The sequence below is a fragment of the Aristolochia californica genome, unplaced genomic scaffold (assembly GCF_029961685.1).
Source record: "Aristolochia californica isolate CCGP_79_NKW_82.1479 unplaced genomic scaffold, dmAriCali1.0.hap1 SCAF_1, whole genome shotgun sequence".
In the NCBI taxonomy this organism is placed as follows: Eukaryota; Viridiplantae; Streptophyta; class Magnoliopsida; order Piperales; family Aristolochiaceae; genus Aristolochia; species Aristolochia californica.
In genome coordinates this window covers 53,727,700-53,749,430 of record NW_027181770.1, presented here as the reverse complement: position 1 = coordinate 53,749,430, position 21,731 = coordinate 53,727,700, and the positions used below count along the sequence as shown (strand labels likewise).

General features: G+C 36.9%; 2 protein-coding genes across 2 annotated transcripts; one reads left to right on the top strand and one right to left on the bottom strand.

Moving 5' to 3' along the window:
* Positions 1-300: 300 nt before the first annotated feature.
* On the top strand, positions 301-729 carry LOC137948841 (uncharacterized). Its single transcript, XM_068795022.1, has 2 exons — positions 301-381; positions 487-729. The coding sequence occupies exons 1-2, from the start codon at positions 301-303 to the stop codon at positions 727-729; spliced, it is 324 nt and encodes a 107-aa protein (XP_068651123.1).
* A 1,232-nt stretch (positions 730-1,961) lies between these two features.
* On the bottom strand, positions 1,962-7,949 carry LOC137951127 (phosphoenolpyruvate carboxylase 2). The gene is made up of 10 exons (XM_068797729.1): positions 7,481-7,949; positions 6,484-6,875; positions 6,299-6,383; positions 5,963-6,185; positions 5,656-5,759; positions 5,433-5,520; positions 5,020-5,174; positions 3,884-4,882; positions 3,164-3,550; positions 1,962-2,474 (listed from the first exon to the last, which is right to left on the bottom strand). Exons 1-10 carry the CDS (start codon positions 7,643-7,645, stop codon positions 2,178-2,180), a joined length of 2,895 nt encoding a protein of 964 aa, XP_068653830.1. The 5' UTR covers positions 7,646-7,949; the 3' UTR covers positions 1,962-2,177.
* Between the last annotated feature and the right edge of the window lie 13,782 nt (positions 7,950-21,731).

Genomic DNA, 21,731 nt, shown 5'->3' with positions numbered 1-21,731 from the left:
AGATGCTCCAAAAAATGTGTCAAGATCCCTCCTCAATGCCCCACCACAAGGAGGTCAATTTGCTACTCTTCTTTCATAATCAACAATACTCACATAAATGAATAACTCTCCCACCACTGGTCCAAGATCTCTCTTCTGGTTAAGCCTTAAAAAGCATGTCAAGGCATATGTGGCCATTTGCAATGTGTGCCAACGAACCAAATACAACACTAGAACACCAACAGACCTCATGGAACCCTTACCTATACCAAACAAAGTTTGGGAAAATGTATCGATGGATTTCATTGAAGGGTTTCCTCAATGATTTTTGACGTTGTAGACAGGCTAAGCAAATATGCTCATTTTTGTGCCCTAAAGTACCCATACACTGCAAAGACCATTGTTGAAGCCTATCATATAGCCAAACTACATGATATGCTATGAACTATCACTTCATATAGAGACTCAATTTTTTAAAATTCCTATTGGAGAGAATTTTTGTTGTAGGGCATAACTCTACAAAGTGAAGTGGTCAACCAATTTTTAGAAACCTATTTGCATGGGTTCGTAGGCGACAAAACATCTTCTTGTAGCCTTTATCTTCCTTGGGCAGAATACTCATACAACACTTCATATCATCCTTCCTTGAAGATGTCTCATTTCGAAGTAGTACATGACAGACCTCCCTTGATCATTTCATCATATGTGAAAGGCATCACATATGTCACTGCTTTAGAAGAAACCCCGTAAGATCGAGATTAGACCTTGAAACTAGTCAAACACCATCTTGCCTTAGCGTAACAACGCATGAAGAGTCAACATGATCACAAACACAAGAAAGTCGAGTTTTCCATAGGCGATTGGGTCTATCTCAAGCTTCAACCGTATCGACAATAATCACTGACCGCTAAATGGAATCAGAAACTTCCTCCAAAATTTGTGAACCCTTTAGAGTGCTCCAAAAAATTGGCAAAGCGGCATACTGTTTGCAACTACTAGACAAATTCACCATCCATTCGGTATTCCATGTCTCTCAACTAAAGAAGCGACTCAAAGAAACCCAAACCATTTCCACCACTCTGCCATACATTAAAGGTGAAGCAACCACTCTCCCATTGGCTATATTGAAGAAACGTCGAGTACGACATGGCTCTTGCTTACATACAGAGGTCCCCGTTCAATGGGATCAAACCCCACTAGAAGAAGCCATGAGGTAAAGTGAGGATGACTTCCTTTTTCACTTTTCGAATTTTCAACTTGGGGGTAAGGTTGAACGTCAGGAGGGGTGGAATGATAAGAACCCTAGAATCCTCAAATAAAAATCAAAGAAGAAGCAAGAAAAAGCAAGAGAAAAGGTGGCGCATATGTGGACCCATGCACATGTATGGAGGGTGTAGGAGCTCAAGGGCAAAAAAGGAAAAATGATACTCAAGGGTAAAAATGGAAATAATGTTAAGAGTAAAGGGTTGAAATGGAAGTCTTACTTTCCTTCTTTTGATGGATTCCTAGAATTTCTAATTTCCTTTATTAAAGAATCTTTTAAAAATATGATTGTAATTGATTTGAAGTTTCCTAGATTCTCTCATTTGATTTTGTAATCTTCCTTTCATTGATATAATTAAGGAGCCTAATTGATTAAAAAATTTCCCTAAACACGTAATGAAAAAATAATATAAATAGGGTTCTTGGTTAAAAGAAGAATCAATCAAGTCTATACCTAAAGTCTCTCACTTGTTTTGCCTCCTCTCCCTCTCTTAAAATTTGTCGCTCTCTCTCCTCTTCTCTCCCACTTTGTCTCTCTCTATCTCTATCTCTCTTTTGCCTGAAAGAGCTTTAATTATTTATTTTGAAGCTGAAAAGATAAGACCTTCAAGAGCTTATCATCATGATTGGACCATGACATACCACCGTCTGGTTGGGTCTCCAGTTTACCGAGTGGCCAACAAAAGTAGAATTTTCCTAAATTACCGCAAAAAGTTACAGAACAGAATAACGTGTCATTTATTCTTGTATAAACTAGTTCATAGAGGATCAGTAGGTACCAGCAGAGTTTGCCTCTCTGCCCCAAAGAAAGAGCAATAACAAAAAGGTTCTACATCGGGAAGTATAAATACTTCCCTCCTTGAACCCAAATAGCACAAATATATTTTCTTAATATACCTTACTGGAAGTACAATAAGAAACCTTAAATCCATATCCTAACCAGTATTCTGCATCCCTGCAGCAATACCCTTCATAGTCAAGATGAGAGTATCCTCCAGCCCAGGTGCATATTCACTAGTTGGGTTCAACTTGACCAATTCAGCAGCTGGCTTTCTAGAGTCCATGATTTCTTTTGATAAGTGTGGCCTCAGCTCCACAAGGTAATTTGGATCTCTTATCCGCTTCAATGTGTAAGCTTGGTGCACATTAAGAGTTGTGATGTACGAATCACGTAATCGGAGTCTCTGCTTCAAGTAGGGGTCTCCTTCGAGAAGATCTTTGTGGCCAGCAACCTGCAGATAGAATTGAATCAGGACTGCTTAATACAGTAAATGCAACAGTATAACACAAGTGGCAAGATGATTTTTGCAGTCAGGAATCTGCAGATAAGCTTGAACCAGGAATATCTTAACTCTTTCTTAATACAGTAAATGTTTGGAAAAAGAACGCAAGTAAGATGCAATCTATTTTATCCTGAGAAATGATGATGCAATCTTATTTGCAGCTGCTGAAAGAATATAGAAATCCCAAGGATTTTCTTTCCCTCTTTAGACAATGGTGGTTGAGAAGTTTCAACTTCTTCAAGATCAGGTTGAAATGTTTCGCCTATCCATGAAACGTTGATGCTCTCCCAGGTATTGCCAAACCACATGGCTGTTCATCAAGCTTGACTAGTTTTTTTTAATGTTGGAAACCCTTCGCCCTGGTGAGAATTTAACCCAATATCTCACAATAGAAACCCCGCATTGTAACAATTGAGCTAAAGGTCTAAGTCAAACTTGACCAGTTTCACCATAACTTGAACAAGATGTCACTTTTAGTGTCACAAGCAAAATGGCAAGCTGACAATTTTTTTTCACAAAATTGTTACCATGGAAGTGAGGAGCCCACACCCCTCAGCAGCATTGATAACAAAGATATAAAACGACAATAAATTAATAAACCCAGAACTTAAAATCAAATGATAGCTGATTAGTGTTACCTTGAGAAGCAAGCTCTTTGTTTCTTCATAGTTGGCTCTCAAGCGTTCGCCTATCTCCCACAAATCCTCAGACACCAGGAGCTTGTCATACAAGGCAGCAATGCCTGGGTCTCCCTTTGCAAAAACCATTTCAACTAAGTCAATGGTGACCCTGAAGAATGGCCATTCATTATACATCTCTTGTAGCACATGGAGATTCCTAATATCCTCTTCCATTACATGCTTGAAAGCTGCACGAAATCCAAGCCACACAGGAAGATGGAACCTTGTTTGGGTCCAGGCAAATATCCATGGGATTGCACGGAGTGATTCAATACCCCCACTTGGCTTACGTTTGGATGGTCGACTTCCAATATTCATCCGACCATACTCCAGCTCTGGTGTTGCCTGTCAGCATAAAAAACCAATCATTAGTTTGCCTTGGTCTGTTGTTTAATATTCACAATGACCACATGGGAAAATAATTCCCACCAATCACAACACACTTATCAAACCTGGTTGAAAATGGAGAAATGCTAATATAGCGCAAAAGACAAACAAAACATTACTAAGGCATGAAATGGACCTAGACAAAGTGGTCAGCTGGTTTTCAGAATTTGGCTGAAAGATACCATTAATACACTGCCAAAGTTCAGACAAATTGCTGTTGCACTTCACTGTGCAACACCAACTTTGATGGTTTTGTATCAGAACAAGCCAAGAAAAGGTCAGATCACTTACACGACGGAAATATTCAACGAAACGTGGCTCTTGGAAAACAATAGATCGATACTCCTTGGTAGCAAAAATGGCCATCTCATCCAAAAGTGCACGCCATTCTGGCTTTGGTGAGATAGGAGGACGCATTCCATGTTCAAGAGTAGCAGCTGTGAAGCGCTGCAGTGTCCTAAAACACAAGTGCTCCTCTCCAAAAGACTGCTCAATAACTTCACCTTGAACAGTGACACGGAGTGATCCATGAATTGTATCTGGTGGCTGAGACAGTATGGCAAGATGGGTCGGGCCACCTCCTCTTCCAACTGTTCCACCACGACCATGGAACATGGTCAACTTCACTCCATACTGTTTAGCAACCTTTATTAGCTCTTCCTGAGCTTTGTATAACTGCCAAGCAGCAGAAAGACGACCGGCATCCTTTCCAGAATCGGAATAACCAATCATCACTTCTTGCTTTCCATCAATCCGGTTCCTGTACCAATCAATAGAAAAAAGACGTGCAACAGCTGCCGGGGCCGCCTCAAGATCTGCAAGCTTCTCAAACAGTGGCACTACTCTCAGTGGCTTCTTCACACGACATTCACGTTGCAGAAGTTCAACAGCAAGCACATCGGATGGGGAAGTAGCCATGGAAATGATGTAGGCCCCAAAATTATCAGATGGAAGCTCCGATATGACATGTAAGGTATCAAGCACATCAGCAATCTCTTCTGTCTTCGGAAGGTCAGGTCCAAAAAGTGGCCGCTTGCCACTAAGCTCAGACAATAACCATTCTTGACGTTTTTCTTCAGACCAATCTCGATATGAACCAATCCCTAGATGTTTTGTGATGGCATCTATAACATCAGTATGCCGATCTGATTCTTGCCTTATGTCAAGTCTCACAAGTGACAGGCCAAAGGTGGACACTTGCCTCAAGAAATCCAGTAGGCTTCCATCAGCAATAGGTTGGTCCCCACATGAACACAGTGATCTGTAGCAAAGCTCAAGTGGCTCTAGAAACTGGATTCATGGAAAGTTCAATATCTTTTAGAGATTAGCTAAATACTGATATTGTATCTTTAAGGAAATAATAAATCTTGGATTAATCAAGCATTTGCAGCACCAACCAAAAGACATACAGTGACAGGATAAGATACCTGCTCAACATTGGTGAAAGTTGCCTCTTCTGGGATGTCAGAGACCCCATTGGCCAACATATGGCGAGACCGTTCACGGGTAATATATAATTTATCTCGCACATCACCAAGGATCACTCTGTAAGGTTCACTTACAGGAACTTGTTTCCAAAATTCTACACCAAATAAAATTAGGGATAGTTAATTCAATGCGTTCCACTGACCTCTACAGGTAATTTACAATGTTCAAGATGTAACTCATCAATTGGTATATCTATATGATGGATGTAATTTCATGATTAGATTCCTGAGATGAAACAAATATCTATCAATTGGGAAAATTTTCTGAGTTGCCAGAGAGAGCAGTACTTATCCCCCACAAAGGTTATCTTTTCTATCGTGGTTATATTTCTAGAAGGAATAGGTTATAGTACCTATATAATGTTTAGCATCCCTCTTTGAAGACCTGTGCAACTCATTTGCTCGAAAACGAAGCTCATCACTGCATCGCCACATAGATAGCTACAAGCATAACAGGGAGCACAATATAAGCCGAATAAGCATGCTACCAAATAATTAAGGATAAAACATGGTAAGACAATGGGTCAAAAACAAATATGACCTGTAATCAGATAGGTTTTAGGTGGATAGATATACCTCAAACATCAAATCTTCAATCTGGGAATAATACAAGTTTGCAGCCATCATTCGAGCTAACAAGCATACATCTCTTGTAACCTCTGGTGTTACACGAGGATTTCCTACAAACAAAAAAAGGTTTAGTTATTATTATTTCCTATTACCATTTCCTTCAATGTAACACAAAGACATCCCATGTTACATAAAAAATGTATGCATTTTCTGCTAACTATATCTCTTTAAGCAGCAAGAGCTAATGAAATATAAGATTTCTTGAAAATCTTTGGACTTATCAAAAACTTGAATTGACAATAAAACTTCATACCATCACGATCTCCACCCATCCAGGAGGAGAACTGAATAAGTGGAGCATTGTAAGGGACACGCTCATTGATACCAATGTTCTTCAAAGCCGTGTCAACTCTCCTAAGAAATTTTGGAACACCCTTCCAGATTGTTTCATGGAAGTAACTCATTCCAGCTCGCATTTCATCCTGTGGGGTTGGAGGAGTCCTGCGGATTTCATCAGTACGAAAAGCAGCTTGGATCTGTACATAGCAAAAACATTAGGCAAAATCATTGTCAATTATCCATCTTTTAATGGTGCTTACTTTGACACTACAGAATTTCATGTATAATTTCACATTACTCCACTACTGACCTCTCTCTGCAGTGCCTCATCTAGCTCCTGCTTATCATCAGGAGTAATGTCCTTAGCATACAACTGAGCCAGACAATTTCGTATCCTGCAAAAAAGCAAATAAGAAAAACCAGGGAGAATGTTGAAAGATCAGTGAAGGAAGGAGAGGAAGGGAGAGAGAGATTGTACTTGTTTGATCAACAAACCTTGCATGTTTCTGAAGTAACGATCTACGTATGGACTGAGTAGGATGAGCAGTAAAGACAAGATCGACAGTCTGATTTTTAAGAGCATCAAAAACTTCTTCAGGTGACTTCTTAAGTTGCACCACAAGTCTTTTCAGAGTTTCTTCAATATCTGACTCTGTTGTGGCAGAGTTCTCATCAGCAAAATCTCCACGCTTCAGTTTAACTCTTCGTCTGTAAGCTATCTGAACCTCCTCGGCCAAGTTGGCCAAGTTAAGCATGTGTGAGAAAGAGCTAGCAACAACAATGGAGTCGCCAGGATCCAAACTGGTCAACACATTTCCAAGCTCTTCAAGCTTCTTTGGGTCATGATTACCCTCATACTCAGCAGAAACCTCATAACACTCTTGAACCTACGAAAACAAGATATACTTATATTAGAATTGGTAACAAATATCACCAGATATAAAGAAAAATGATTAAATTTAGGATTAAAATGGCATAAGAGAGATATCTACATACTTATTAAGCAGCATAGTTAAAGTGGATTCACTAAACTGAAATATCAGATCAAAATCCCATGGGAAAAATTATCATGTCCAGCGCTTTTGGAGAAGTCCACCTAGGATTGTTTAACTTGCTAATTTCACCCAAATTCCGAGCATTTCTCTAGTCATAACTAGGAAGAGGGCATCAAGAAACACAATCTGCCACAGTGGTTATTATTCTTCCCATTTATTGAATTAAACTAGTCTCACTAATATCAACCAAAAAACAGAAAGGAATGGGTGACGCCCATTATTAAAAAAAAAAAAAAAAAAAAAAAGGAGAGAGAGAGAGCCCCTAAACGTGGACAGAGTTCGAACAATAATTGACTCCATATTGATAGTCCTGTATCTTCGATTATATTCTATCAGAAGTCAATAAAACCCATATTGCAAGTAAGGAGTCCATTTCGATTCCATCCTCCCTATCGAAAATGTGTACTAAAGCATGGATGAGTAGAAGAAATCCATACCGTTTCTTTGATATCATCACCGTGTAGATCTTGTAAAATATCGAGGAACCGATCCAAAAGCAAAGCGTCATACTCCACTAGCTTGTCATCTTCAGAGACCTTGCCAGGCGCCAAAAGCCTAAGCTGCGCATCGATCGATGCCAACTTCTCAATCGAACGAGCCATCTTGCTCTCTACCGAACCTGTTCCTTCCCACTCTCGGTATAAATATACCAAAACCTTCCGTCCTTCACCAAAAGCAATAAAAGCACGAGATTTCCGCTGGTTCCAGCGAAAAAAGCGCAGAGAGAGCTCCCAACAGTTAACCCAATCACGGGCTATAAAAAGAAAGCGAACTCAGCAATCGCTCGTAAAATCCACTGGATTCAAGGGCAATGCACATCCAGAAACTGGAAGCAGAGAGGAAGGAATCACTCACAATCCAGAGACAGAAGTGAGTGGTCTGGCAAGAAGAGGTGTTTATCTCTGGCAATTTATAGAGAGTCGAGGGAGGAAGTCTCTGAACTAACTCGTAGTAGAAGCTGATACGGGAAGGCCAAAACGAATCACCGTGGCAAACTAGCAGTTAGCAACCAACCGGATGGAATATCCGAAATCCGATATCCGATCTCCATTACAACTTGGAATAAGAATAAATGGACATTTTCAAATGACAAAAATGCCCGCCTCTGTCCTCCTCCACGGTTACTTCACCTCTTTAACCATTTTCTTGTAACTTTTCCGTGAATCATTTTCCTTTCACAGATTCCTTGCCCTCTCGTTAATTAGAGAAGACTAAGGAGAGGATAGGTTTTTGCCCCCTCTAAATTTCTAAGAGTAACCATTGATTAATAGAAACTCTTTGGTTAGTTATATGTTTTTGTTTTATAAAAGGAAGACGGTCACTTTTCACTTGTAGACATGACACGTGAATTTGGTGTTGGTCCAGGGGCTTCACATCCGGACATGACAAGGTGTAAGACTCTCTCTTCCACTCTAAAACACTTTTTAGGGAAATTTGCAAGATAGAGATTAATGGCTTGAGAATTTGCCAATTAATGTTCATTCACTCCTTTACACATGGTTTAGTGGGGTATTTATCACTTCTCTAACTCAAGCTAGTCGTTATTTGTCCGTTTGCAAAAATTAGTATTTTGATTGGTCACTATAAAGTGATTGATCTATCAATTGATCATAATGACTACTTTTTTATCAGACAGTGACTTATTGATTAATGGACTGATCAATCAATATGTTACCATTGGTTCAAAAAGTTAAGTTGATCGATCATTACCAGTGTATGATCAATCAATCAAGATTCCCTCTGGTTGTGCAATATGAGTATGATCAATCAATGTGTTTTTTTTATGATCGATCATGCTTTAAGTCCCCTATTGGCAAAGTTCTGAATGATTGATCAATCAAGTGGTATGATCGATCATTCCATGAGAAATTAGCTTGCCTGGGCAGAGATGATGGATCATGGGTTATAGTATGAAATGGTCATGTCCTGGATATCGATCAATCAACTATAGTTGATCGGTCATGCTTTATATTTTTAGCCTATACAATTCTTGATGATCGATCATTCCAATGCCAGTTCAAAAGTGTAGACTTTTAAAGCATGGGAATGTTTTTTTCTAAGTGCCCTAGCATGTTCTAAATGATGTTTATGATGATTTTAAACATGTCTAAGTACAAATTATAACCTAAAGCTCTGATTTCACATATGTACTTAAGGAAAGGGAGTTTAAAATGCTCTCTTACAAAGTGATTGAGTTTAGATATTGTCTATTACACTTAAACTATAAACTTCTCATTGTCTTCTTCCTTGGGGGTGCTTTTTCAAGAGATGTTCTTCAATTGTGTTTGAGGTCTTTAATTTTGGCTTGAAGCTTTAGACGTTGAGATGTTTTTACCCTTGAAGGTGAAATACTTAGATTTTTAAGTTATTAGATCAATTAAGTTTTGTTATCATAAAAAACAATATGGGAGTCAACCTACAGTTAACATTTGGTACATCTCAAATCATGCCCACGAGTTATGGTCCAAACTCCAAAATGGTCACAAAAAAAAAAAAAAATTCTCTACCTTTTGGTTCTTATAACATGTTACAGAAGCCTCCATTTACAAATTTTCTATCGCCTTATACATTTGGTTATTTTCTCCAATACAGAAGAACAATCGATCAATGTCCTAATATCAATAAATATGATATCTTTCTAATATTTTATCAACATTGGACATTTTATTACTCCCCCTTATATATTATTGTAAGTCATTTTTTAACTTCTAAGCATGAAAAGTTTTGGATAAAAACTCACAAAAAGTTATCCGTTTTGTTGCTTGAAACTAAGTTCATTTCCCTTCTAAAATTACTTAGTTGAAATTTACAAGGTCTATTTCTTTCTTAAGTAATAAATGTAAAATCTTTTTAATCTTGATCAATGTGGAACTACCCTAATAGGGGGAACCAAGATTTGTCATCTCTATGAACCATGAGGAGCCATCTTGGATTTGGTTGAGTCTAAGATGAGTTAAACATTCTCACTCTTAAAAATAAAAATAAAAAAAAAAACTTGTTCTTAAAACAATGACATGGTTTGTGCTTGTCAGAGCTAGGTGGTTCCGGTCCACCTGGGTTAGGTTCCGTCCACCCCTGGTCCACATGGGTTAGGTATTTGGCTTTCCGTACTCAACAGACCGATCTTTTGGATTGTATTGGCTAGGCGGTAGGGAATAGGAACGATGGGTGTCAAAGCTAGGTGGTTACGGTCCACCTGGGTTAAGTTCCGTCCGCCCCTGGTTCACATGGGTTAGGTACTTGGCTTTCCGCATTTAACATACCGGTCTGTTCAGTTGTATTGGCTAGGCGTTTGCCAGTACTAACTGTCATATTCATGTTAGAGGTTTTATTATTCTTAAGTTTAATAATTTTATGTTATTAGTAAAATAAATAACATATTGTGTAATGTCCTCATAAGCTTTATATACTTACACTAAAGTCCTCTTAGTGTCATCTCAAAATCATATTTTTTATATCTAATTTTATAAAAATTATTATAACATTTAATGATAGGTTGAACAAGAGATCACTCCCAATTTAATTAGATTCATCAAAACTTAGTCACATCACTAGGTTGGTAACTGACCCATATAATAACTTTGATATCTACATCTCTATGAGGGGTTGTTTTGGTAATATTAAGAGACTAGAAATCACTCTAGGATTGTGATTTTGATGTTACATTTAGGTTAAGAGGATGCCCACTTTGATAGCTTGATTTGATAAGCCAAGAGGAGACAACAAGTGTTGAAATTTTTAATGTTTTGTCACCGACCCACGCCCTTCCGTTCGTGATAAGTTTATTTGAAGAATCTCACATCAACTCTGCTTTGCTGGGAAGAAGGCTTTTTTGTTTAAAATTGTCTGCTTATCTTGATACGCGAGCCACATCCAAGAAGACTTCAATAAAGAAGAAATGCTTATTTTCTTTAGTCCACTCCAAGAGGAAAGAGAGAAAAGCATTGGCCTTCCAACTTCCGCAGTGCCGTTCATGCTTGGAAGTTGACCATCAAATTTCAAAATGTTAGGTAAGGTGGGTGCCTCCCTCGTCTTCCCCAAGTTGCAGAGGGAGAGTCACTCATGCCTTTGGAACTCTCCATATATCAACTTTATTCTCCCAAGTAGCGTGATTTTGGTGCTTTTTTGTGCTTATTTCTGCTTCTTATTTGACCATACTTGATTATTTCGGATTTAGTTTCATTGAAGTTGGACGACTCAAATTATATTATATGGAAGGATCTTGTTCGTAACTATATATTAAAGGATTCTCTCCATTAGATTGAGGACTCCCTATATAGTAGTTTTCTAGATAAAAGTAGTATAGAAAAAGAGGAAATTATAAATTTCTTTATTTCCGATTAAGAAATACATTAAGATTGCACTTACATATAAGGGAACGAATCCCGTTTGAAATAAAAATTACAGATCTGTTCATTTCGAATCATAGGACCAGTTATTCTCGGATCATAAGACCCATTATGTTCAGATTTTCAACACTCCCCCTCAAGTTGGAGTATATGTTAATAATATCCAACTTGCCGAGTAAGTCTGCAGTTTGGTCGTTGGTTCGGATATGGGTTGTCTTAATCATCCTTGTTTGAATCTTTTCACGAACTAAGTGACAATCAATTTTGATGTACTTGGTTCGCTCATGAAAGACCGGATTTGAGGCGATGTGTAAAGCAACTTGGTGTTCACAATACAACAAGGCTGGCTAAGTATGTATGATTTTCAAGTCTTTCAAAATGTTCTTCAACCAGGTAATTTCACAACATGTAGTAGCCATAAAACAATACTCTGCCTCGGCAGTTGATCGAGCCACCGTTGTTTGCTTCTTTGTTTTCCATGAAATGGGTGATTCTCCAAGAAATATATAGTACCCTGTTACTGACCTTCTTGTGTCCCTGCAACGAGCCCGATTTGCATTCACAAAATGCATGTAATTGGAGTATGCTTGTAGAGGACAATAGAATACCTTGTCTCGGAGTTTGTTTCAAGTATCGAAGAACTCTATGCGCTGCCTCAAGGTGTGGTGTATGTGGTTTTTCCATAAATTGGCTTAGAACATGGACGACATAGACCATATCTGGTCTAGTGATGGTCAAGTAGATCAATCTTCCCACAAGACGCCTGTATGATGAAGGATCATTTAGGGGTTCACCATCGGATTGTGTAAGAGCCAAGTTTTGCTCCTAGAAATCCAACATCTTCTAATATCTCCAAGACATATTTCCTTTGGAAGAGAGAAATCTACTTTGAAGACCTTGCTACTTCTATGCCCAAGAAGTATTTGAGCTAGCCAAGATCCTTAAGTTTGAACTGTTTGGATAATAACTGTTTCACATCTTCAATGTGTTACAGATTGTTACATGCCAAAATCACGTCATCAACATACACAAGTATTGCTGTAAAACTGCCTTTGTGGGATTGGAAGAATAAAGAATAATCTGCCTTTGACTGATGAAACCCAACAATCTTGAGGCTATAAAAAACTTCAAAAACCACTGTCTAGAAACTTGTTTCAAATTGTATAGCGATTTGTTTAGTTTGCACACTCGAGTCTCCTCCTTTCGTCCAAAACTAGGGGGTAGTGACATGTAGACATCTTCGTCAAGATCACCATGTAAGAACGCATTTTTGACATCGAGTTGGTGAATATGCCATCCTTGAATAATAGAAACACTCAGTAGGACACGTACAGTGACTAGTTTGGCAACTGGGACGAACATTTCTTGATAGTCAAGTCCTTCAATCTGGTTGTATCCTTTGGCGACTAGGCGAGCTTTGTAACGCTCAACAGTGCCATCAAATTTGAGCTTGACTTTGTATACCCATTTACATCCAATGGGTTTCTTTTCGGGTGGAAGAGAGATGAGCGTCCATGTGTGGTTAGCCTAGAGGGCTTGAATTTTATCATGCATTGCTTGACACCATTCAGGATCCTTCATGGCTTGTAATAAAATTAGTTGGTTCTTTTATAATGGCTCATGAAGTGGTAAAAACTTTATGAGATGGGGATAACCGGGCATAAGAAAGAACGTGAGAGAGGGCATAAGGTGTACATGATGTGGTGACCACATTGGAGGCAGAAGATTGTTCAAGTCGTGACAGTAAGGTCGCTTCCACATGAAAATCATGAAGGAAACCAGGTCGCTTAATGGGCCTGGTAGAGGGGCGACGGGCAGGAGGTTGTATGGGAGTAGGAGAAGGTATTTGAGTGGAAGAAGTATGATCAACGTTGAGAATGTTAGGACTTGGTGATTGAGGAGGTGTGTCTGATAGAGTGTTAAGGTAAGGTATGTCTGGTATAGGGTCATCATAAATAGCAGACATTATAGGAGGAGGAAACATGGAACTCTTATTTACAGTGAAAAGATATTTAAAAGGGAATTCATTTTCAAACAAAGTAACATCTCGAGAGATAAATACTTTATTGAGTTGGAGATCATAAACTCTATATCCCTTTTGTCCATAAGGGTACCCAAAAAAAATGCAACGGATGACACGTGCATCAAATTTGGAGGACTTGTGGGTGTGAGAAGAGGCAAAACATAAACATCCAAAGACTCGTAAATGAGAGTAAGTGGGGATAATATGAAATAACTGCTCATAAGGTGTTTTACCTTGCAAGACTGGGGTAGGTGTTCTATTTATGAGATAAGCAGTTGTTAAAATGGCATCCCCCCAAAATTGTTTAGGAAGATGGGCTTGAAAAAGTAAGGCGCGGGCCATGTTTAGCAGGTGTCGATGTTTGCGTTCAGCTACCCCATTTTGTTGTGGGGTGTGAACACAACTGATTTGGTGGACAATGCCTTTGGACAAGTAGTAAGTGGCAAGAGTGAATTCAGAGCAATTATCACTACACACAACTTTCACCTTGGAAGCAAATTGGGTTTCCACCATACTAATAAAATTAGTAAGGTGAGTTTGAGTTTCAAATTTGTGATGCATCAAATAAATCCATGTGCATCTAGTAAAGTTGTGCATAGTAAAGCCATCAAATAAATCCATGTGCATGTAGTAAAGTCATCAACTATAATAAGTAAATATCGGGCCTCAGAAATCGATGTAATATGGTAACCCCCGTAATATCAACATGTAATTTTTCAAAAGATGATGTGCTAGAAATTGTGATCAAAGGAAATGACAATCTAGTTTGTTGAGGCAAGGGGCAAACTAGACAATTGTTCGAACTACAATAATTTTTATTCAAAAACAGAAATGAGACAGATACTTGATATGATGGATGCCCGAGACGTTGATGCCAAATACTAGATGAAGAATGTATGGAATAACATGATGATGGTTTTGGAGGATCAAGGTAGTAGAGACCCTGTAGTTCAATTCCCGTCCCAATCATCTTCCCCGAGCCTAGGTCCTGTATGGTACAAAAATGGGTAAGGAACACGGTAATGCAAAGAGAATGAAGAAGAAACTTGCTGATGGAAATAAAGTTCAATTGGAAAATTGGGACACATAAAACATTGTGAAGAACCAAGCTAGAAGAGAAAATGACTTGACCAACATGTGTACCATTAGCATGAGAACCATCTGGTAATTCCACTGTTTTGTTCGTAACAGCTCGCCAAGACGTAAGCAATGTATGATAGCAAACAATATGGTCAGTGGCTCCACTATCTAGGATCCATGTGGCTTGCTTATTGGGAGAGGAGAAGTAAAGTGCTTTACCTGAAAGTTCGTCATGAGTAGAGGAGTTACCCACATGATTTACCATTGATGGCTTGTTATGGCTGAGCATTTGTAATATTTGTTGGTATTGTTCCTGAGTAAAAGGAAAGGAGTTGGACATGTTCTTCTTCTCTGTGGACTTAGTAGATTTTGCAAACTTGAGTCTTCGATAGGAATCAAAGGTGTGACTCTTCAAACTGCAATAAGTGCATTTCGAATGTGCTCGACTATTTCCAGCATGGTGACAGTCTTTGTGACATTTTGTACAGGTGGATGGACCACCTTTCTTGTATGAATTTTTGATAGCGAAAATTGCTGCCTCAGGTTGAATGATACTCTGTTTATCTGATACATCTTTCTGTCGTTCATGTCTGAGTACTAGGGAATAAACCTTGCCAATTTTAGGCAAAGGGTCCATTGTCAATATTTGCCCACGTACGGTAGTAAAAGATTCACTTAATCCTATGAGAAACTTGATGATTTTCTGTGTTTCTCGATAGGATGCTTCCTCTTTCATAGAGCCACAACGACAATGTGAGATAGGACCAAGAGAATCTCTTTCATCCCACAATCCTTTGAGTTTGGTGAAATATGAGTTAACAGACATATTATTCTGTATGCAATCATGTATTTCATTCTCAATGTGAAATAATTAGACATTGTTTACTTGAGAAAAACGGTCGCACAATTCATTCCAAACTGCTTGTGCTCCATCACAATAGAATACGTTTGTTGCAACATTTCTGGAATTTGAACTCAATAACCAAGTTTTGACAAGGTTATCACAACGAATCCACTATTGTAATTCATTGTCAGTATTGTTGTCTGGTCGCTATAGAGATCCATCAACAAAACCAAATTTGTTTTTGACGGTGAGGACCATAGTCATGGAATGACGCCATGTGCTGTAATTCTCCTCAGTGAGAAGTTGTGGTACGAGAACCAACCCAGGCTGATCTGAATGGTGAAGATACAATGGGTAATTCAGATTAGTAAAGTTCGATGTCATACTAGAGATATCTTTGTTGGAAGCTTGTGTGCGTAGATTGCGGCTCAGGCTTCGGCTCGGGATTTTGAGCTAGACTCCTTAGGTTCGAGTTGACTCGGCACAAACAAATAAAAAACTGGTATGGCTCGGCTCGGCTCAATTGGTTTTGGCTTGGCTCTGTATTATGGCTAGGCTCAGCTCAATTAGTTTTGGCTGGGCTCAGTGTATCAACTCGGCTTGGCTCAACTAATTTTGGCTTTGACCTTGGGAAAAATCGTTGATTTAATTCAGCGCATAAATCTGCCTCTTATTGCTTTTCTCTTCGGACCAGAGTGAAAGAGAAAAAAACACGAAGAATCGGCGAACCAACTGAACGGTTGATAAATGTCGGCGTTGCCAGGTAGGACGTCGAAGCGCCGTTTGCGAACATCGTCTGTGCGGCAGAGGAAGGCCAGAAGGCGCAGTGGTGGGACGATGCCAGGAGGCTCAATGGAGAATTTGGAACCCGAGCGAAGCCGGAAATGACAATGATGAATCCTTGATGTTGCATTGACGGATTTGGGAGAGACAATTGCTGGAGAATAAAAGAGATCTGGTTGCGTCTCTTGACCATTGATGTAGATTTATCTCCATCCGTCGAACGAGGGTTTGGACCTTGACGAAAATGTCGTCGGAACTGGAAGCAACAATGAGATAGACGAGAAAAAATATAGAAAGGTGCGATTTCAGGATCGTCGCTCTAAAACCATGTAAATTTCTTTAGTTTTGATTAAGAACTACATTAAGATTGTGTTATGGTCCTGGGGTTAAGTACATATGTCTTCCACTCCTAACAGGTCGGTCTTTTGGGTAGTATTGGTTAGGTGCTTAACATATTGCACTTACGGAAATAATCCCGTTTATAATAAAAAATACAGATCCGTTAATTTCGGATCATACGACTAATTATTCTCGGATTGTAAGACCCGTTATGTTCGAATCTTCAACATAAATTGAGAGAAATCCCTAGTACGAAAGAGTGGTTGTTGGAGAATTTCTAAGTGGTTTGAGTAGATTGAGGCAACCATGTCTCCTGATATTATTTCTTAAGTTACCGAAATTCAAAATGCTTATGATTTATGGGAGTCATAAAAAAAATTTGTATGCTACCCAGACAAAGAAAATGCCTACCAGCTTAAGATGCAATTGTAGAGTTCTATGTAGGAACACAAAAACCATTATAGAACTTTGTTGAATAGTTGGTATGAAGAGTTTTACATGAATGACTCTCACAACAAGAAGTCTCACAAAGCTATAATTAATATGGTGGAGTCTAAGCAGAGTCTAATGGAAGTATGTTTCCCAGAAGAGTCTCAGTTGAAGGTGTTTTAGTTATGTTAATCTTATATTTATGTTTGGTTGTTTTATTATGCTATGACTTATCTTTTTAAGCGTTAGACTTTGGAAATAACTAGGACAAATGTAGTTTAATTATAATCAGATCCTACTTGTTTCCTCTATTATTAATAGAGGCTCCTTGTACTCAAATTACAACAAATCAATAAAATATTTCTCTAATCCAGAAATTGATGATAGTACCAGAGCGAGTTCTATTAGTTGACTCGATCAATCCATAAAGATAATATGATCCTTTTCTGATTTATCATATGTAGTGGTTTAGGTTTATATTCTATCTTTTTCTTCCTTTTTTTTCTTCTAATACCTCTATATGAAACTTTTTATATTATAAATTATATATTGACAAAAATATCTTTGACTCTACTTTCCAATACAAAAAGAATTTTGACATGAGGACCTAGAGAAGTTTCTCTTCTTTATATTCTATAAAACTAAAATATTATTGAAACGCGTATAGCGAGAATTACATGAAAGTAAATGGTTATATGATGTTTTTGCTCTAGCTTAAAGGGGAGTATACAATAGTATAAATTGAGCATGAGTAGAATAATTTGGTGGCTTAGATATTATATTTTCATGTAATTCTAGCTATATGCATTTTAGTAATTTTTTAGTTTTATGAAATATAAAGAGGAGGAGCCTCTCTGGGGTCCTCACTCATGATCCTCTAGAATTTTCTCCCACATTCATTCTCTTTCTTTCTCTAACTTAATAACGCGCGAATTCCTTCCTACCATATTTTGTCTCTTCCATAGATCTTCTTCTTATCTCTTCCATTTACACTCATTTTATCAACTCACCAAAAATACAAAGTGGAGACAATGTTGTTCTTGAAGAAGACTTAGTGACGAAAAAATATGAAAGTGTATGCATTTTTAATTATTTGACATTATCTTTTTATACTTACATTGTCATAATAAAAACACATATTAATTAATATTCTTACCAAAATAAAAAATGAAGAAACAACAAACAAAGATACTTTTTTAATATAATCAACCAATTATGTTATAATAATTATAAGGCATGAAAATCACCTTTTATTTTTTTGAATAGTTCTTCAAAAAAAAAAAAACAACGTGTTAACTATCCTTTAAAAAAATAATAGAAAATATAAAGTAAATAAAATAAGAATTATGATTTTTAAATTTATATTTAATTTTTTATATATATTACACTTAATGTTTCATAATAATTTTACAAAGAAGAGGCCAATATCTACAAAAGATCAACAACAAGATAAGAAATAAAGGAACAACCTCAAAATATGCACATTCAAAATCAAGTAGAAGTGGAGAATACCATTGAATTCCAAATATGTAGTAAAATTGATGCAAACGTATAATTTAGAATAATTTTGTCATAAACTAATTATGTATATAAGCATGTGATAGTAAGAACACAATTCAACAAATGATGACATTACAAAATTACTTAAAGCATATAGTTCAGAATAATTTTTTTTATCACAAATGAATTATATTTACGATATTTAATTTTACTAGTATAATAATTCAATAGCATACAATTCATATAGTTACACTAATTTTTTCTTTTTTATCTGAATGCAATGCATTTTTTTCCCTCTTGTTCCTTGCATTATTTGTTCACAAGTGAAGTATAATATTTTTTATTTTTACTGTGTAGAGTTTATGTTTTGATTTTATGATCTTGTTAAGTAGATAATTGTTCTAATATTCTTTGTTATTGAATTTTATGTGTTATGCTTTTTGTATCATTTATCTTTTTAGATGGATTTTTGTTGCTAGTTTGATGCAACAATTCTCTAAGTCTCTATTAAATAGGGATGGCATCAAGTCAAGCCATAAGTTCGAGTTTGGCTTGATCTGAATATTTCAAACTCGAACTTGAGCTCGAGTTCAGCCTCAAGCCTAAAATTGGAATCGAGCTCAAACCCAAATATTTTAATCGAGTTTGAGCTTGAGCTTGAGCAGGGTTCAAGCTCTAACCTCCATTTAAAACTAAAAAAATAATAATAAAATTAAATTAAGAGAATATTGTAATGAACTTAGTAACATTGAACTGCAAGTTATCAAAGAGGAATTGAAGACTTTGCAATGGAACATGCTAATGTATAATAACCAGCTTAATAGACCTAAAAGAAAGAGCAAAAATTTATATCAATAGTGTTTATTCCATAGGCAAGCAACAACATTAGATGTTAAGGGACCCAAAAGGGTTGAACAATCAATCCTCTTTGAGGTTTGGAGTAAATAAGAGCAACTATCAACCAACTAAAGAGGGAATTGACAAGAGCAATTAGAGTAAATGGTATTGTTAAGAGATACCCACATGTGTAGAGGTGACATGGCTAGTAAATAAGGAGAACTTTCATAGAGGACATAGAATTGTAATTATGCAAGCAGGTGTATGTCTTCTTCCTCCTTACAAATCCTTGTGTTAGATCTGGGACCATAATAACTGGTATCAGAGCAAAAACACAATGGGCCATTCTATATCCCCAGAAGAAGAGGAAGGCGAAAATCAAGTCAAAGGGAAGCTTGAAAACCCTAGAGCTCGTTGAGGAGAACTCTAAGTCTGTTTAACCTAAAATTAACCTAAAATCAATGCTTGTCTTTCTCATTACTCTTAGCCCTTAAATAGGATTCACCCTGTTATGGTTTAATATAAAATATTCCAAAAATACCCCTATAAATAAAATATTCCAAAAATACTCATGTGGCCTAAAACTGAAATAAATAAAGTAAATTAAAAAAATAATTAAAATAATAATGTTATTGTGTGCATAACAAGGATATAGAATTGTAATTATGCAAGCTGGTGTATGTCCTCTTATGTTTTTTTTCTTTTGAAGCATGTACCCTAAGGGCATTATAATCATTATAAACACCTTCACACAACTATAAATACAACCTCAAGGTATGGGGTAGAGCATTCAAGTCTCTTCCTCTTGGCTCAAATTCGTCTATACACTTCTCTCTCTTTTCCTCTCCTCTTTCCCATGGTTTCTTTTTTCCTCTCTCCCAAGAGCTAGAATTTCTTCCTTCTCTCCTTCCCTTGAGAGATCTCGTGTTTATGTCTTATCCCTAGAAATCAACATGGTATCAGAGTGGGCAAAGATCTGAGATGGAAAAGGAGAAGAAGATAGAGAAGAAAGGGAGGAAGAAGAAGAAGAAGAAGAAGAAGAAGAAGAAAAGGAAAATAGAGGAGTTTCTCGTTTTCCTTAAGTCTTTCTTTCCCTTTTCTTACTTTTCATTAGTTATTTTACTCTCTTACCGTATGTTTCTTATAAAAAATTATATACCGCTGGAAAGATCTTTGAGTCTAGTTTCCAACAAAAAAAAAAGTTGAAATTATGTTTTTCTAGAAATAAAAATTGACATGTGAAGAGGCAAAGGTCAAGCAGTGGAAAAGTTTGGTGTAGCACTAGAAAACCTCAACTTCCTGAATGGTTTGTAGCAAAATTATTGAGGATTTATATTGAGAATTATATCTAAAAAGAAAGCTATGCGAGTGTATTTTCTATCCCAATAAACCATTTCTCAATTTAATCTTTCTAGTGAAAGATATCTACATTGGAGGTATCAAAGGTTATACTGGTATCTTGTTGCATGTAAAAATTCGAATGTATGCCGAATTTTTTACTTCACTTTTTGAGTTCCTAATGTTGGTTAAGTTTCTTATTTGTTTTCAAAATCTAGTTAAAATTTTACCAACTTGAGTATCTTTTCTTCATTAAAAAAATTCTTTCTTTGATCTTACTTTACATTAGTTTCCTTAAGAGAAGTTTTTAACATTATAAATCTAGTTTCCTTTTTTGACAAAGTTTGAAATTTTTGAATTCGAAAGCCTTATTTGCTCAGTCTAAATTTCAAAAATTAGTTTCCTAAATCTCCCTTATTCTAGAAATTATCTCTTGAATATTTTCTTTGCAAATTGGTCAAGTTGTGTTAAACAGTAATTGACTTATTAGTGAAGTCTATTTTTGGAAAGTTTGAATAATTATGTTCCATCTCAAAAGTTTCTTACTAGAGATTTCTTTTAAATTTCCTTTATAAACATGATGATTGAGGGAACTTAAAAAATATCTTCAATAGCTTTATAGAGGAATTATTTTTTAACCTCCTGGTAACTTTTTATCCATCTATTGGTCTAATAGCACCTCCTTCTTACTTAGAAGTATGAAAAACTGCATTGTGTGCCTCCTTCTTTTTTAAATATGTGAGCGACTATTTTTTTATTCACACCCTTAATTCCTCAAAGTATATTCTTCAATTTTTTTTTTGATAAAATCACTTCTGAGCAATGCCTATAGACCCACTACCTAAAGCATAGGAGTATGCCCATCATGAAGTTTGAGTCAAGTCTTTTATTCTTCACCCAAGAGGTGATATGTGTTCTAGCTACCCTTAAAAAGTGACTAGTCTCTTTGTTGTGCCCAAAAGTTGGGTTATTTTTTCGCCATTGAAATTGAGTGGAGTGTGTTTTAGACTATGACTGTTTTGACTGGTGTATGAAGTATTGTCATATGGCTCGGAGTGATTTTTTTTTCTCTCACCATTATGATGTGCAAGCTGGGTCTATTGGTAAAAAACAAAGAGATCATCAGCTTGAGGTGGAGAAGTAGAAGAAGAAGTACAAGAAATAGG

Excerpts from the sequence above, each read along its gene's own strand:
- LOC137948841 (XM_068795022.1), top strand. The coding sequence starts at position 301 with ATGATTTTTGACGTTGTAGACAGGCTAAGCAAATATGCTCATTTTTGT. Across the intron at positions 382-486 it reads CATACACTGCAAAGACCATT|GGCATAACTCTACAAAGTGA; the intron begins GTTGAAGCCTAT and ends TTTTTGTTGTAG.
- LOC137951127 (XM_068797729.1), bottom strand. The coding sequence starts at position 7,645 with ATGGCTCGTTCGATTGAGAAGTTGGCATCGATCGATGCGCAGCTTAGG. Across the intron at positions 6,186-6,298 it reads ATGAGGCACTGCAGAGAGAG|ATCCAAGCTGCTTTTCGTAC; the intron begins GTCAGTAGTGGA and ends TGCTATGTACAG. Across the intron at positions 5,760-5,962 it reads GATGGGTGGAGATCGTGATG|GAAATCCTCGTGTAACACCA; the intron begins GTATGAAGTTTT and ends TTTTGTTTGTAG.